Here is a 14,237-nt window from a genome sequence, read left to right on the forward strand (position 1 = left end):
ATGACTATGACCCTCTCTATGGCCATGTCCCCAATTATGACCACACCCACTCGGTGGGCACGCCCCCAATTGTGTCCACACCCTCCTAGATGAGACCACGCCCTGGGTGGCCACATCCGCATGCTGTTTCCATGGCTTTTCAGAAGACTGGCTGGCTGGCAGCTTCATGCCCTGCTGTCTCGGGATCAGTGCTCTGAGTCTAAAAGCTGTATTGGTGGAACTCTTCCCAAGTAGGTTGTTCTGGGCTTTAAAGAGGCCTTCTCGGGATGGGGGTGGGTAGGTTCCCCTTTTTCGGCATGAAATCACAGCAGCCACAGCTCAATGCCACCCCCTGATACCCACCCACAGGGTATACATCTCAATTCCACAACTGAGACTCATCAAATCTCCAAGCGGCCAGATGTGTTCCAGCTGTATATAGATCCTGGGATTTTTTTTATAGTAGTGTCAGCCCAGTAGAATCCTGGGAAATCAGATGGGAATGTTTTTTAGGAATCTAGTAAGCTCAGTAAGCCAGACAGTAGCACAGAACCTCAACTAGCGTCGTTGTATTAAACAAATTTGTGCCTACAAGGGGTACAGGCTGGGGTGGTGGGTGGGAAGTTGGGGACACTGTGAAGAAAGGCACACTGGTGGTGGGTTTAGTGTTGGAAATTTTAATGCCTGAAACAACTGTTGTGAATAGCTTCTTGGTAAGTTATGGGGTCATAATAAAAACTAGAGGAATAAAAGGTGTCTGGGTGGGGGTCCTCAGCCTGTTCTGGAAACACTGAGTGACCTCACACTACCCTTTGGGGTGGCCTTGGGCTCCATGGCAGGTGTAACCCCCATCTTCCCTGGGCCCCCCCATGGCACTCCCCATCTTCCTCATGCTCTGCCCCCATGATTCTACCTGCCAATCCTAGCCACTTCCTCACTCTGGCTTTTGGGCCTATATCTGGCAGTTCTCAGGGCTGATTCCTGGTTCTGGGCTTGGGACAATATGGGGTGCCAGGAAGGGAACCCTGGTTGGCCTGTGCATGGCAAAAACATCCTAGGGGCTGGTTACTGGGTGGGCCATGTCCACTCCAGCCTGTGCACCTCAGGCATGTGCACTGGGGTACCGAGGGCTCTGTCCTTGATCTTTAACGATGCTTCTATCTGAGGCTCCCCACCCCACTGTTGGCCACCTGGGATTCAGCAAGGGGCTCGCCTCTGCCTTCACCCACCCCTGATCAACAGGGACTGTGGGGCTCAGTCCTGCAGGCAGTGACGGGAGCTTGAACCCACCCCTTCTGTCCCTTCCTCTCTCGGCTACTCTCTCCCTCCGCCCTTCTCCCTCTCCAAAGTTTCTACCCTTTCTTTTTCTTTCTTTTGTTTGTTTTTTTTTTTTGGGTCACACCCGACAGTGCTCAGGGGTTACTCCTAGCTCTATGCTCCTGGCAGACTCGGGACCATATGGGATGCCAGGATTTGGACCACTGTTGTTCTGCATGCAAGGCAAACGCCTTACCTCCATGATATCTCTCTGGCCCAGTCTCCACCTTTTCTCCCTTTACCTATCTCCCCCCCTAAACTGTCTCCTCTCTCATTCTGTCCTCCCTCTTTCTCCCTCTCTCTACCTATCTCCTCTTCCTCTGTCCTCTCCCCCATCTCCTCTCCCTATCCCTTTTTCTCTGCCTGCCACCACTCAACCCAAGTCCGCTCTCCCCCCTTCTCCCTTGCTCTGTCTCCTCTCTCGTTAACCCTCTGATCCCCTTTTCTCTCCCTCTTCTGTTTCCTGTGTGTTTCCCCCTTCCATTTATGTTTGTTTTTTGGGTCACATCCGGCAGCACTCAGAGGTTACTCCTGGCTCTATGCTCAGAAATCGCCCCTGGCAGGCACGGGGGACCATATGGAATGCCGGGATTCGAACCACCGTTCTTCTGTATGCAAGGCAAACAGTTACTGCTATGCTATCTCTCCGCACCCCCCTTCCATTTCTTTTATATTTCTTTGTTTTGGGTCACACACAGTGGTGCTCAGGGCTCTGCACTCAGGTCACCCAGACGAGAGGTTGTAGTGAAGGAAGGAGAAAGTAGGTCTGAAGGAGGTGGCATGCAGAGAAGTTTAGGCATTTTTTGGGGGGGCAGGGTCAGGAAGGGGGGGTACCAGCCCTGAGGAGGGGATGAGGCAGGGGGTCAGGAAGGGGTAAGGCCCCTGACATTGACACCATGTGTCTAGGGCGTGGAGCCTGCTGTCAACCCCAGTGGGTTCTGGGAGAGCTTGGAAGGACAGTTCAGTCCTCCTGGGTTGGCCTTGGGGGGAGGCAGTGGATTAGGGAGTGTGACTGGGCAGGCAGGCGAGGCCCTCCGGCCTCTTCCCCTTCTCTCACCAACAAAAAAAATCATGTTGAGGGGTAAACTGAGTCCAGGGAGGACAGGGAGGCAGGAGCAGAGCTGGTTAGTTTTTCTATTTTTGGGCCACATTCAGTGATGCCCAGGAGTTACTCCTGGCTCTGTGCTCAGGGAATCACTCCTAGAAGGCTCAGGGGCCCCTATGGGGTGTCAGGACTCGAACCCAGGTGACATGCGACAGATCAGCTCCTTCCAACAGTACCATGGCTCTGGCCCCGTGGTGTGTTATTTCTCATGCTCAGCTTTGGGGTTGGAGACTAAGGAGGACAGAAGGAGGTGCTGTGGGTCACTAGGCTCCTGACTGCCAGAACAGGGCCTTGGGAGAAGCCCCATCAGGGTGTAGGTCATGGGGGACAGACACATAAGCTGCAGGAGATGTCCACTGGAGGGGCTGAGATGGGGGGGACCTGACATCCCGCCAACTGGATTAGGACAGGAGAGTCAGGACTGGAGCCTCAGTGCTCTGAGCCTGGACTCAGTGTCCACAGTGCTCCCTGGGGTCCCTGGGTGAGTGCCTGTGGGAAGGAGGAGGGTCTCTGGGTCCCTTTCCTAAGACAGTATCTCGGGGTGTCTGCAAGGGCGCAGAGGCCCCCGCAGGAGGGCGCGGGGTCAGAGAGAGACACACCCCAGTTCTCACGAACCGTCTTTATCAGGCTCCGCCCGGCCCCCCGCGTCATCAGGGCTCCTGGGCACGGGGCGAGCCGGCGTCCTCGGGCTCGGGGCTCCCGCCGGGCCCCCCGCCGACCACCGGGGCCGAGGCGCCCGCGCTGCGGAGCTCCCGGGCCAGCTTCTCGGCCAGTTTGCGGAAGGGCGGCCGGCGCGCGGGCTCGGCTTCCCAGCAGCTGCCCATGAGCGCGTGCACGGGCCCCGGGCAGCCCTCGGGGGGCTCCATGCGGTACCCCTTCTCCACGGCCTCCGACACCTCCTTCAGCGACTGCGGGCACAGGGGTCGCCCCCATGTGATCAGGGTCGCGGCCTTCGGACCCACGCGGGACCCCAGCCCCTCCACTCACCATCTTGGGATAGGGAGCCCGGCCGTAGGAGAAGACCTCCCACAGCAGCACCCCGAAACTCCAGACATCCGACTTGCTGGAGAACTTCTGTGGGGCGCGAGATCCCAGACATGAGGAGGGGGGGCTTCTGCTTCGGGCTCCCGCCTTCTCCAGGAAGAACCCCTGGATTGGCCCTCCAACTCAGGTCTCTTCCCAGATCAGAGGGCCGCTAGCAGGAAGCTGGGGGAGTGGGCAGAGCCCGTGGCAGGATCACAACACAGGGCTGGCTGCATCCAGGACCCCTCCCCAGCAGTTGAAGGGCGCTCACCCCGTGTTTGAGAGCCTCCGGGGCAGTCCACTTGATGGGCAGGCGGCTGGAGTCCAGCCCCTTGCGCTCGGCTTTGGCCAGCCCGAAGTCGCTGACCTTGGCCACCAGGTCCTCGGAAACCAGGATGTTGCGCGCGGCCAGGTCCCTGTGCACCAGCTTCTTGCCCTCCAGGTACTCCATGCCCTCGGCTACGTGTCTGCAGAGCGTGGGCACCGGGGCTGGGCACGGGAGCGGCCCCACTGCCAGGCCCCTTCCCCTTCCCTTTGGCCCTGGCAAGGCCGCCCCCGCACTCCCCCGCACCCCACTCACAGGGAAAACTGCAAAAGCTGCGGGGTGTTGACCAGGGCACGGCCCCGAGTGCGCAGGAAGTTCACCAGGTTACCCTGTAGGTGGGCGGTGGTGGTGGGGTTCAAGGATGCCAGGGGACCCCCAACTCACTGGAAACACGCCAGCCTGCTCTAGTGGCCGGCCTAGCCCCATAGAGGGAGGCCAAGGCCATCTGGACCCTGGCTCAACTTTAGGACTTCCAACTCCTCCACAAGGCCCTGCCTATACAGTTCAGGCCACAACCCATGCCCACGCAAGTCACACCCCAACATGCAGGCCACGCCCCCGTCCATACCACCCACATGCACACCACACAACCCCTACCCATTTATTTATCCACTCAACCCCACCCACACTGCAGGCCACGCCTACATAACAAGCCCCCCACTCATTCCCACCCCACGTTGCTGGCCACGCCCCTACCATGTAGTCCCCACCCCTAGCCCCCCTGCACAACCTTTGCCCCACTGCACCTAGGTAGACCCCACCCCACTCTCACAGGCCCATTCCCCGCCTAATATATAGGCCCCACATACACCCCGGACATTTAGGCCCCACCCCATTCCGTGGAGATTCTTTCTCCACAGACTCAGGCTCACCCCACAAACCCACTCAGCCACACCGCTCTCCAAGGCTTCCCCGCACAAGACCCACGGATTCAGGCCCCGGCCCACCTTGCTCACATGCTCCATCACGATGTAGAGCCCCTGATGCAGGATCACCCCCAGGAGACGCACCAGGTTCTTATGCTGCATCTTCCTGGAGGGAGGCAGGGCTGGCGTGAAGGAGTAGCCAGGCATCCCTGATCCCCTGGACGCTCTCCCCGGATGGGATGGACCGAGGGACTCACGTCATGACCGCGGTCTCATCCAGGAAGGCTTGGGCTGTCACGTCGCACTTGATGTTCTTCACCGCTACCTTCTGGCCCAAGTACTCTCCCTGCAGGACAGCTGCGGGCAGAAAGCAGGGACCGGCAGGGACAGACATCCTGGGGTTGCTCAGGTGCCCCAGTGGTGGTCAGGCCATACCACCTCCAGCCCCCCGACTGCCTCCGCTGCTACCAGTCAGAACCCGACTAAAAACCCGCACCTCTGCACCCGTCTTGACTTGTATTTTCTAGGAATTTTTTTGGTTTGTTTTCTGTTTGGGGGCCACACCTGATAATGTTCAGGGGTCACTCCTGGCTCTGTACTTATGAATTACTCATGGGAGCTTGAGCAATAGTACTGTGTCCTTGCCTTGGGCTTGTCCTTGCCTATAGTTGACCCAGGTTTCATCCCTGGCATCCCATGTGATCCACCAAGCACCACCAGAAGTAATTCCTGCGTGCAAGCCAGGAAAAACCTTTGAGCATTGCTGGGTGTGGCCTAGAAAAATTTAAAATATTACTTTTGGAGGTGCTGGAGGGACCATATGGAATGCTGGGGATCGAACCCAGGCAGGCAGGGCAAGCACCTTCCCCACTATTTCATCTCTCAGGTCTTCTAGGGCTACTCCTGATTGGTGCTTCTGAAATTGCTCAGGGGACCTTGCTTGTGTTGTAAGCACCCACCCCGTGTTCCCCCATAAAAAGCACCCAAGCCCTTCACCACATCTCCCAGCCCATGCTTAGACTCTTGAAAAGCAGAGGAAAGCCATTGGAAAGTTACACAAAATTCAAATTTCAGGGCCGTAAAGACAGCTGTATTAGCAAGGGCCACACCTGCTCATTTCCCTTTGCTCAGTGGTACTTCCTGCTTTGAGGGCGGCTCAGGGACACCTTGGAGACCAACCTGCCCTCAAAGCTATGCTTGGGGATCAGGGGTCACTTCTCCGGATGGAACCTGGGCCTGCTGTATGCAAAGCATATGCTCAGCCTGGCACCCCATCTGCCAGAGTCCTTGGTTTGGGGCTACATCTAACATTGCTCAAGGCTGATTCCTGACAGGTCATTCCTGGTGGGCTCAGGGTACCCTATGGGCTTCCGGGGATAGAACTTGGGTTGACCTGAGTAAATGTTCTACTAACTGTAGTATCTCTCTAGCACCCCTTCTTTTTTGGGGGAGGGTCCATACCTAGCAGTATGCTAGACTGACTCCTGGCTTTTCACTCAGGGATCACTCTGGTGGGCTCGGGGGATCCTATAGAATTCAGGAGATTGACTCCAGGTCAGCCATATGCAAAGCAAGTATCCTCCCTACTGTACTATCTCTCCAGCTCCCCTTTAAACTGTCCTTCATCTTCTTTTCCCAGAGGAGTAACTGAGGCTCAGTTTTCTGTCTCCAGCTTCCTTCCTTCCTTCCTTCCTTCCTTCCTTCCTTCCTTCCTTCCTTCCTTCCTTCCTTCCTTCCTTCCTTCCTTCCTTCCTTCCTTCCTTCCTTCCTTCCTTCCTTCCTTCCTTCCTTCCTTCCTTCCTTCCTTCCTTCCTTCCTTCCATTTTTGGGCCACACCCAGCAGTGCTCAGGAGTTACTCCTGGCTATCTGCTCAGAAATAGCTCCTGGCAGGCATAGGGGACCATATGGATCGGTTGCTTGCAAGGCAAACTCCGCTGTGCTATCTCTCCGGTCTGTCTTTCTTTCCTTCTTTCTTTTTGGTTTTTGGGCCACATCCGTTTGACGCTCAGGGGTTACTCCTGGCTATGTGCTCAGAAATCGCCCCTGGCTTGGGGGGACCATATGGGACGCCGGGGGATCGAACCGCAGTCCGTTCCTTGGCTAGCACTTGTAAGGCAGACACCTTACCTCTGGCGCCACCTTCCCGGCCCCTCTTTCTTTCTTTCTTTCTTTCTTTCTTTCTTTCTTTCTTTCTTTCTTTCTTTCTTTCTTTCTTTCTTTCTCTTCTTTCTTTCTCTTTCTTTCTTTCTTTCTTTCTTTCTTTCTTTCTTTCTTTCTTTCTTTTCTTTCTTTCTTTCTTTCTTCCTCCTTCCTTCTTCCTTCCTTCCCTTCCCTTCTTCCTTCCTTCCTTCCTTCCTACCTTCCTTCCTTCCTTCCTTCCTTCCTTCCTTCCCTTCCTTCCTTCCTTCCTTCCTTTCCTTTCTTCTTTCTTTCTTCTTTCTTTCTCTTTCTCTCCCTTCCTTCCTTCCTTCCTTCCTTCCTTCCTTCCTTCCTTCCTTCCTTCCTTCCTTCCTTCCTTCCTTCCTTCCTTCCTTCCTTCCTTCCTTCCATTTTTGGGCCACACCCAGCAGTGCTCAGGAGTTACTCCTGGCTATCTGCTCAGAAATAGCTCCTGGCAGGCATAGGGGACCATATGGATCGGTTGCTTGCAAGGCAAACTCCGCTGTGCTATCTCTCCGGTCTGTCTTTCTTTCCTTCTTTCTTTTTGGTTTTTGGGCCACATCCGTTTGACGCTCAGGGGTTACTCCTGGCTATGTGCTCAGAAATCGCCCCTGGCTTGGGGGGACCATATGGGACGCCGGGGGATCGAACCGCAGTCCGTTCCTTGGCTAGCACTTGTAAGGCAGACACCTTACCTCTGGCGCCACCTTCCCGGCCCCTCTTTCTTTCTTTCTTTCTTTTTCTTTCTCTTTCTTTCTTTCTTTCTTCTTTCTTTCTTTCTTTCTTTCTTTCTTTCTTTCTTTCTTTCTTTCTTTCTTTCTTTCTTTCTTTCTTCCTTCCTTCCTTCCTTCCTTCCTTCCTTCCTTCCTTCCTTCCTTCCTTCCTTTCTTTCTTTCTTTTCTTCTTTCTTTCTCTTTCTCTCCCTTCCTTCCTTCCTTCCTTCCTTCCTTCCTTCCTTCCTTCCTTCCTTCCTTCCTTCCTTCCTTCCTTCCTTCCTTCCTTCCTTCCTTCCTTCCTTCCTTCCTTCCTTCCTTCCTTCCTTCCTTCCTTCCTTCCTTCCTTCCTCTCTCTCGCTCTCTCCTCTCTCTTTCTTTTTTTTGGTTTTTGGGCCACACCCGGTGATGCTCAGAGGTTACTTCTGGCTCTGTGCTCAGAAATCGCTCCTGGCTTGGGGGATCATATGGAACACCAGGGATTGAACCAAGGTCTATCCTGGGTCAGCTGTATGCAAGGCAAATGGCTTACTGCTGCTCCACTGCTCCAGCCCCGTGTCTCTAGAGCTTTCTAGCAAGTGGGTCTGTTTTATTTGGAGAGGGCACACTCAGCAGTGCTCAGAGCTTACTGCTGGTTCTGTGACCAGAGCTCACTCCTGGCAGAACTTGGTACCAGGGATCAAACCCTGGTTGGCAGCATGCAAGGAAGGCAAGCATCTTCCCTGCTGTCTCTATCTCTCTGGCCCAGAAAGCAGCTCTTAAATCTGCTGTAACTTAATCTTTGTGTTGCTAAACTCCCCACATCTCCCTCCAGCCCTGCACCCCACTCACCTCCGAACTCCCCTTCTCCAATTTGTGATCCCAGTGTCAAATGTTGCAGGTTCAGTAACCAGCCAGCTGTGGAATAAAACCCATTAAAGGGAAGTGGGGTCCCCTAGCCTGGGCATGTTTGGGAAGCTGCCATTTCTCCACATCACCCCATATCCAGCTCTTGGTAGCAGGTATAGTGGCGCTTAAAATAACAGAGCCTAGGGCCGGAGAGATAGCATGCAAGTAAGGCATTTGCCTTTCATGCAGAAGGTCATTGGTTCGAATCCCGGCATTCTATATGGTCCCCCAAGCCTGCCAGGAGCGATTTCTGAGTGTGGAGCCAAAAGTAATGCCTGAGCGCTGCTGGGTGTGACCCAAAAACCAAACCAAACCAAAACAAAAAACAGAGCCTGGGGCCGGAGTGATAGGACAAAGGGGAGGGTGCTTAATCATGCCACTCACTTGGTTTCAGTCCCCAAAATTCCATAGGGTCACCCAAGCCCTGCCAGGAGTGATTACTAAGTGCAGAGCCAGGAGGAACCCCTGAGCACTGCCTTACTCCTGAGCACTGCTGGATGTGGCCCCCAAATACAAACAAACAAAAAAACCCAAAGGAAAAGAGCCTATTGTGTACTGAGCTTACTGGGCTCAAGGGAACCTTGTGGAGCAGGCAAGGAAACAAGGGACTCCCACATGCGGAGCCTGCATGCTGGGCTCCGTGCCATTTCCCCAGCCCCCAGATTCTGTCTTATAGCTGGAGACTGTGTGTCCCCCAAATGCCCCAAATTCCCTTTCTAGTCTTTCTACATTGGTCCAACATCAGGGACACATTTAGAGCAAATGAGGTAACAGACATGGACGTGGGCACAGCTCCTGGAATATTCTGGAATCTTCAGGATGTTAAGGCATTGTTCATGCTCTGGCCTCCCTGATCCCTTTTGAGTCAAACATCCCTGTGTTTCCCCCCCTCCTCTCTTCTAGAAGGTTCTGTGGGTTTCTTCCTCTCTCCTTTTTTTTTTTTTTTTTTTTTTTGGTTTTTGGGCCACACCCAGCGTTGCTCAGGGGTTACTCCTGGCTGTCTGCTCCTGGCAGGCACGGGGGACCATATGGGACACCGGGATTCGAACCAACCACCTTTGGTCCTGGATCGGCTGCTTGCAAGGCAAACACCGCTGTGCTATCTCTCCGGGCCCTCTTCCTCTCTTCTTAACCCCTCCACATCCAGTATTTGGGGGGGGGGTGTTGGGCTACACCTGGTGACACTCAGGGGTTACTCCTGGCTATGCGCTCAGAAATCGCTCCTGGCTTGGGGCACTATATGGAATGCATACACAAGGCAGATGCTTTACAGCTTGCGGCACCGCTCCGGCCCCCACATCCAGTACTTTTAAGCCCAGTGAGACCCTCTGCCTCCCTGGTCTCCCCTGCAGACAGACTCAAAAGGAGCGGTCATATTTTCTCAGGGGGGGGGGCAGTCACACTGGCAGTGCTCAGGTCTCTGCACTCAGGAATCACTCCTGGTGGGTTCTGGGATCCCTATGGTTGCCCGGGATTGATCCTGGGCATTTTGCATACAAGGCCAGTGCCCTCCCTACTGGGTTGTTCTGAAAAGAGGCTGCCATGGAGGGAGCCTTTGCTCCTGGCCTTGAGCACGGAGGAGCAGCATAAGGTGGAATGGACATGTAGGACCTGCATTCCAAGGGAAAGAAATTGGAGAGACAAAGGCCCAGAGGCAAAAGAGCAAACGAGTATCCACTCTGAGGGATTTGGAGGAAGGGGAAGATAGGCTGGAGACTGGGGTGATTGGTATCTGTGGACTCCCATGCCCAGGTCAGGGGCACGCGGGGGAGGCATTGGCCTTAGCTGGGCGCCTCGTACCCTTGGCAAGCTCCTCCTCCGCCGACTTGGCACCTGGCTTCCTCTTGGGCTTCACCAGTCGGGTGCAGATGGCACCCTGGTCGCGGCTGTAGTGCTGTAGGCGGGGTGGGGCGCGTGCAGGTGACCGTGAGCTCTTCCCAGCTGCTCTGCCCTTTGGAGGGGGTCTGGAGGGGGTGTGGGGGCGGGGGCCAGCAGGCAAGGGCTCGTTTCCCAGGAAGCGCAAGGCTGGTTTCCATGGGAACGCTCCAGGATGAAGCACAAGACAGGAGGACGAGGAAGGGGGGGGGGGCGCCTGTCTCTGGATCTGCGTCAACCTGGAGGTTCCTGGGAATCCCTGGAGGAGTCACCCCCATCTCTGGAGGACGTGGAACAGTGGAGACTCAACCTTGACCCTACTGTGCCCCGAAGGCACCCTTAGGGATGTGGTACAGATCCACCACTGGGACCACCACACTGCGGGCTCTGGGCTCCTCCAAGTCCATGCTGCTCCTGAGACATTGAAGGCTTGGAGGGATGGGAGCTGGGATGGGTATATATGTGCAATGCTGGGTCCCCTTTTAGGGGCATCTCCACCATGTCCATGAGGCTGAGCAGAGATAAGGGGTGCAGCACTGGGTTCCCCCACCCCAACCCGTCCCAGGCCCACCTCCACCATGTCCATGAGATTGCTAAAGCTGACACTCTCGTCTATGGTCAGGCGGCCCTCGCGGTGCTGCACGCGGTAGTGGATGACGTCACGGCTGCAGCTGACGCACAACACGTAATCCCCAGGGTGTCGTGCAGACTCGCGCAGCAAGAAGAGCCCATCTTCGGGGGGCTGCAAGAGCTTCACAGCCTCCTGGCCCGAGATCTTCCCGTGGAACCACCTGCAGCCGAGCGAGTGGCGCTGGGCCTGGCTGGCCACACTCCTCGCACCCCACATCCCCACCAGGGCAGCCCCCCACCACTCACGGCATGAGGCTGAGTTTGGGGTCCGCAGAGAGGGCCTCACGCTCCCGCAGCGCCCCTGCGGCCAGCAGGCCCTCCTCCCCACTGTCGTGGTGCTTGGCGCGGTACCAGCTCTTGCTCTGCCCGGAAGGGAGTCAGGGGGCTCAGGGAGGGCCAGTGGGGACCCCCTGCTCGCCCCAGGCCCCCCAGACTCACCTCGCAGGCCTCCAAGATGGTGACCACGTCGCCCTTGCGGAAGGCCAGCTCCCCGGGCTTGGGGCGCGTGTGTTCGCATTTGGTGATGCACTGGGTACCCGGGGCCCAGCGCCTCTGTGGAGGCCGGGCATGGATGGGGCAGGAGCCCAGGCACAGAGGGGCAGAGAGGGGAGAGGAGAGAGGGTTCAGGGGGCAAGTGACTGCTGGACAGAAGCAGAAGCGAGCTGTGACCGTGACCACAAGGCATGTTCTCATGGGTGGTTCCCATCGACCGCCCCCAGAAGGCCCCAGGAACTCCAGGCTACAAGTACTCACTGTGGGCATCCTGGCAGAGATGGGCACGAGGGGCCAGGGGCGGAGGAAGAGAGGGCTCGCCTGGAGAGGGGCAGGTGCAAAGTCAGGGTGCTGTGCTCCCTCTGGCTCTCCATGGAGAGAGGGGTCTGCGGTGGGGGTCCTTTACCCTCAGGGCAGAGTCCCTGCCTGCCAGGGCCCTGGAGGTTGTCAAGGCCCCACGCTCCGCCATCATCACTCTGTGGAAACTGAGGCACTAGGAGAACTTGAACAAATGGGCCTGTGTGTGGCGGAGGCTGGCGTGGTGGGTGCAAAGCTGGCACCGCCCAAGCCAGCTCTTCCCCTTTTCCTGGGAAGTGGGCAGAGCAGGGCAGGGCATGGCAGGGCAGGGCAGCTCAAGGTCATTCCTAGGGTTTGGACTCTCGGGTGGGGTCGGACAGCCTGGTGAGCACCGCTGGGCTCTGACTCCACCCCACAACACACACATACCCCAGTGGAGGGTATGGATGGGGCAACCTCATGCACCCCAAGGCAGATATAGCCTGGAGGGAGGGGGTGAGTATTTGCTTCCACCTCCCCATACTCACACGCACACGCTCCATGTACACACGAACACACACAGAAACACACGGGGCGGGCGTGGACCCGGGGAACGGGGCGCACAGCGGCATGTCCACCTAGACACAGACACCAATCTGGACTCCGGGAACCCCACACCTGCCTGCCTCCCCCCCAACACACAGACACCCACCCCGACTCCGAAACACCTGCGTGCCTGCCACCAGCCCGCACAGCCCGGCACACGCATCATCGCGGCCACACGTGGAAGGGGGATGCACATGGGGGGGTTGGGGGGTTGGTGGACACCGCACCCAGGAAAGGACCCGAACCCCCAGCCTGCTGGTCGCCGGCAAGCACCGCCCCCTTGCCCTGGCCACAGACACGCAGTGTATATGGGGAGGAGGTGGGGACTTGGGGTGCCTGCCCCCCACCACAGCCCAGCTCACCTGCTTAGGGGGCGCCCCCGGGCCGCGCACCCCGAGGCGGCCCTGGCTGTAGAACTTGGAGCAAGTTGCTCCGTTTCCTCATTTTGGGGGGTTGGGGTGCAGCAGGGTCGGGTGGGGGGGAGCGGCGGGCGCCGCGGCGTGGGAAGCCCTTGCGGGTCCTAGTGCCGGCCGCATTGCGGGCTTGCTGGGCGCGCGCTGCCGCCGCCGCCGCCCCTCCCCGCCGCACCCCCACGCGCGGCAGCTCCCCGGCTCCCCGCACCGCCTCCCCCGCGCGTCCCGGCAAGGCAGGCAGCGTGGAGCCGGAGGACGGAGCTGCCCGTGCGCGGGGGTGAGCAAGTGGTGGATGCCCAGAACGCTGCGCCCTGGGGTTGCCAGCCCAGCCGGGCCGGGCCGGGCATAGGTTTCAGGGCCCCCCTCCCCACTTCCAGCACTCCAGAGGACCCTTCAGGCCCGGGTGCCAAACCAGAAAGTGCAAAGGAGAATGAGGAAGAAATAATCCAGGGGGCCCGGGTGAGTGCGAGCTGGTGGAGGTGCTGCGGGGAACCCCCGTGCCCAATGCTGTGTGTGTGGGAGTGGGGGCTTCTCTTAGGCTTTTTGTCCCTCTGGGGTGCCAACAGGGAGTGTTGGCTGTCTAGTCTCAGATTAAGCGCTTCAGGGCCAGATGAAGCCTAGGCTTGCTGGCCGGAGCAATAGCACAGAGGGAAGAACGTTTCTATTGCAATAGGCCCACCTGGGTTTGATTCACGGCACCCCACAGGGTTCCCCGGCACCGCCAGGAGTAATCACTGAGTGTAGAGCCAGGAGTCAGCCCTGAGCACCACCAAATATGGTGCTAAACTCAATAAACAAAGACTGTGTGTGTGTGTGTGTGTGTGTGTGTGTGTGTGTGTGTGTGGTTCTGAGGATCAAACTTGGAGCCTCAGATGTGCTTCTACCATTGAACCATGTCGATGGCCTGAGGAAACCCCAAGAGGCTTTCTGCAAAGCAGAGGCTCCCCAGGGTGTCGATCCCTACCAAAGAGTTGTTGGACATCCCAATATAGTCAACAGCCATCAGCTGCCCAGAGCAGTAGACCCCTAGGAAGGCAGTTACAGGGAAACCCGCAGTGGCCTCCGTTTCCCTCCCTCGATTCCAGGATGATGGTGCTGCCCACGAGCGCCTGCATGAGCACTGTTATATCTCCAAAATCTCAGGGACTTGAACAGCTCAGGGAGGCTTTGTCCAGCCAGATAGGAAGACAGCTAAAGGGGCCAGTTGCTCCTTCCTTCCTTCCTCCCTCCCTCCCTCCCTCCCTCCCTCCCTCCCTCCCTCCCTCCCTCCCTCCCTCCCTCCTTCCTTCCTTCCTTCCTTCCTCCCTCCCTCCCTCCTTCCTTCCTTCCTTCCTTCCTCCCTCCCTCCCTCCCTCCCTCCCTCCCTCCCTCCCTCCCTCCCTCCCTCCTTCCTTCCGTCCTTCCTTCCTTCCTTCCTTCCTTCCTTCCTTCCTTCCTTCCTTCCTTCCTTCCTTCCTTCCTTCTTTCCTTCCTTCCTCCCTCTCTCCCTCCCTCCCTCCCTCCCTCCCTCCCTCTCTCTCTGTTCTGTCACATCCAGCAATGCTCAGGGGTTACTCCTGACTCTGCCA

The 14,237-nt window shown here is 57.3% G+C and overlaps 1 protein-coding gene across 4 annotated transcripts; it reads right to left on the minus strand.

The window, feature by feature from the left end:
• Positions 1-3,005: 3,005 nt before the first annotated feature.
• Positions 3,006-12,739, minus strand: MATK (megakaryocyte-associated tyrosine kinase). 4 transcript variants are annotated; one of them, XM_049788627.1, is made up of 14 exons: positions 12,619-12,738; positions 12,199-12,288; positions 11,636-11,695; positions 11,321-11,434; positions 11,129-11,244; positions 10,824-11,043; positions 10,178-10,271; positions 8,321-8,386; positions 4,873-4,972; positions 4,697-4,781; positions 4,005-4,078; positions 3,696-3,891; positions 3,389-3,475; positions 3,006-3,309 (listed from the first exon to the last, which is right to left on the minus strand). In XM_049788627.1, the coding sequence occupies exons 2-14, from the start codon at positions 12,280-12,282 to the stop codon at positions 3,052-3,054; spliced, it is 1,554 nt and encodes a 517-aa protein (XP_049644584.1). In that variant the 5' UTR covers positions 12,283-12,288; positions 12,619-12,738; the 3' UTR covers positions 3,006-3,051. The 4 variants fall into 4 exon arrangements, with proteins under 4 accessions (XP_049644584.1, XP_049644585.1, XP_049644583.1 ...); XM_049788628.1 differs by lacking the exon at positions 12,199-12,288 and having other exon boundaries at positions 12,619-12,739; XM_049788626.1 differs by lacking the exons at positions 12,199-12,288; positions 12,619-12,738 and adding an exon at positions 12,363-12,462.
• Positions 12,740-14,237: the final 1,498 nt, after the last annotated feature.

Source organism: Suncus etruscus, chromosome 15 (assembly GCF_024139225.1).
Source record: "Suncus etruscus isolate mSunEtr1 chromosome 15, mSunEtr1.pri.cur, whole genome shotgun sequence".
Lineage (NCBI taxonomy): Eukaryota > Metazoa > Chordata > Mammalia > Eulipotyphla > Soricidae > Suncus > Suncus etruscus.

What these genes read in the sequence shown, in the direction of transcription:
- MATK (XM_049788626.1), bottom strand. Translation starts at nt 12,452, where the DNA reads ATGTGCATCCCCCTTCCACGTGTGGCCGCGATGATGCGTGTGCCGGGC. An exon ending in GCAGGTGTTTCGGAGTCGGG is followed by an intron (nt 11,696 to 12,362) that starts GTGGGTGTCTGT and finishes GCCCCTCTCCAG; the next exon opens with GCGAGCCCTCTCTTCCTCCG. An exon ending in TGATGGAGCATGTGAGCAAG is followed by an intron (nt 4,079 to 4,696) that starts GTGGGCCGGGGC and finishes GCCCACCTACAG; the next exon opens with GGTAACCTGGTGAACTTCCT.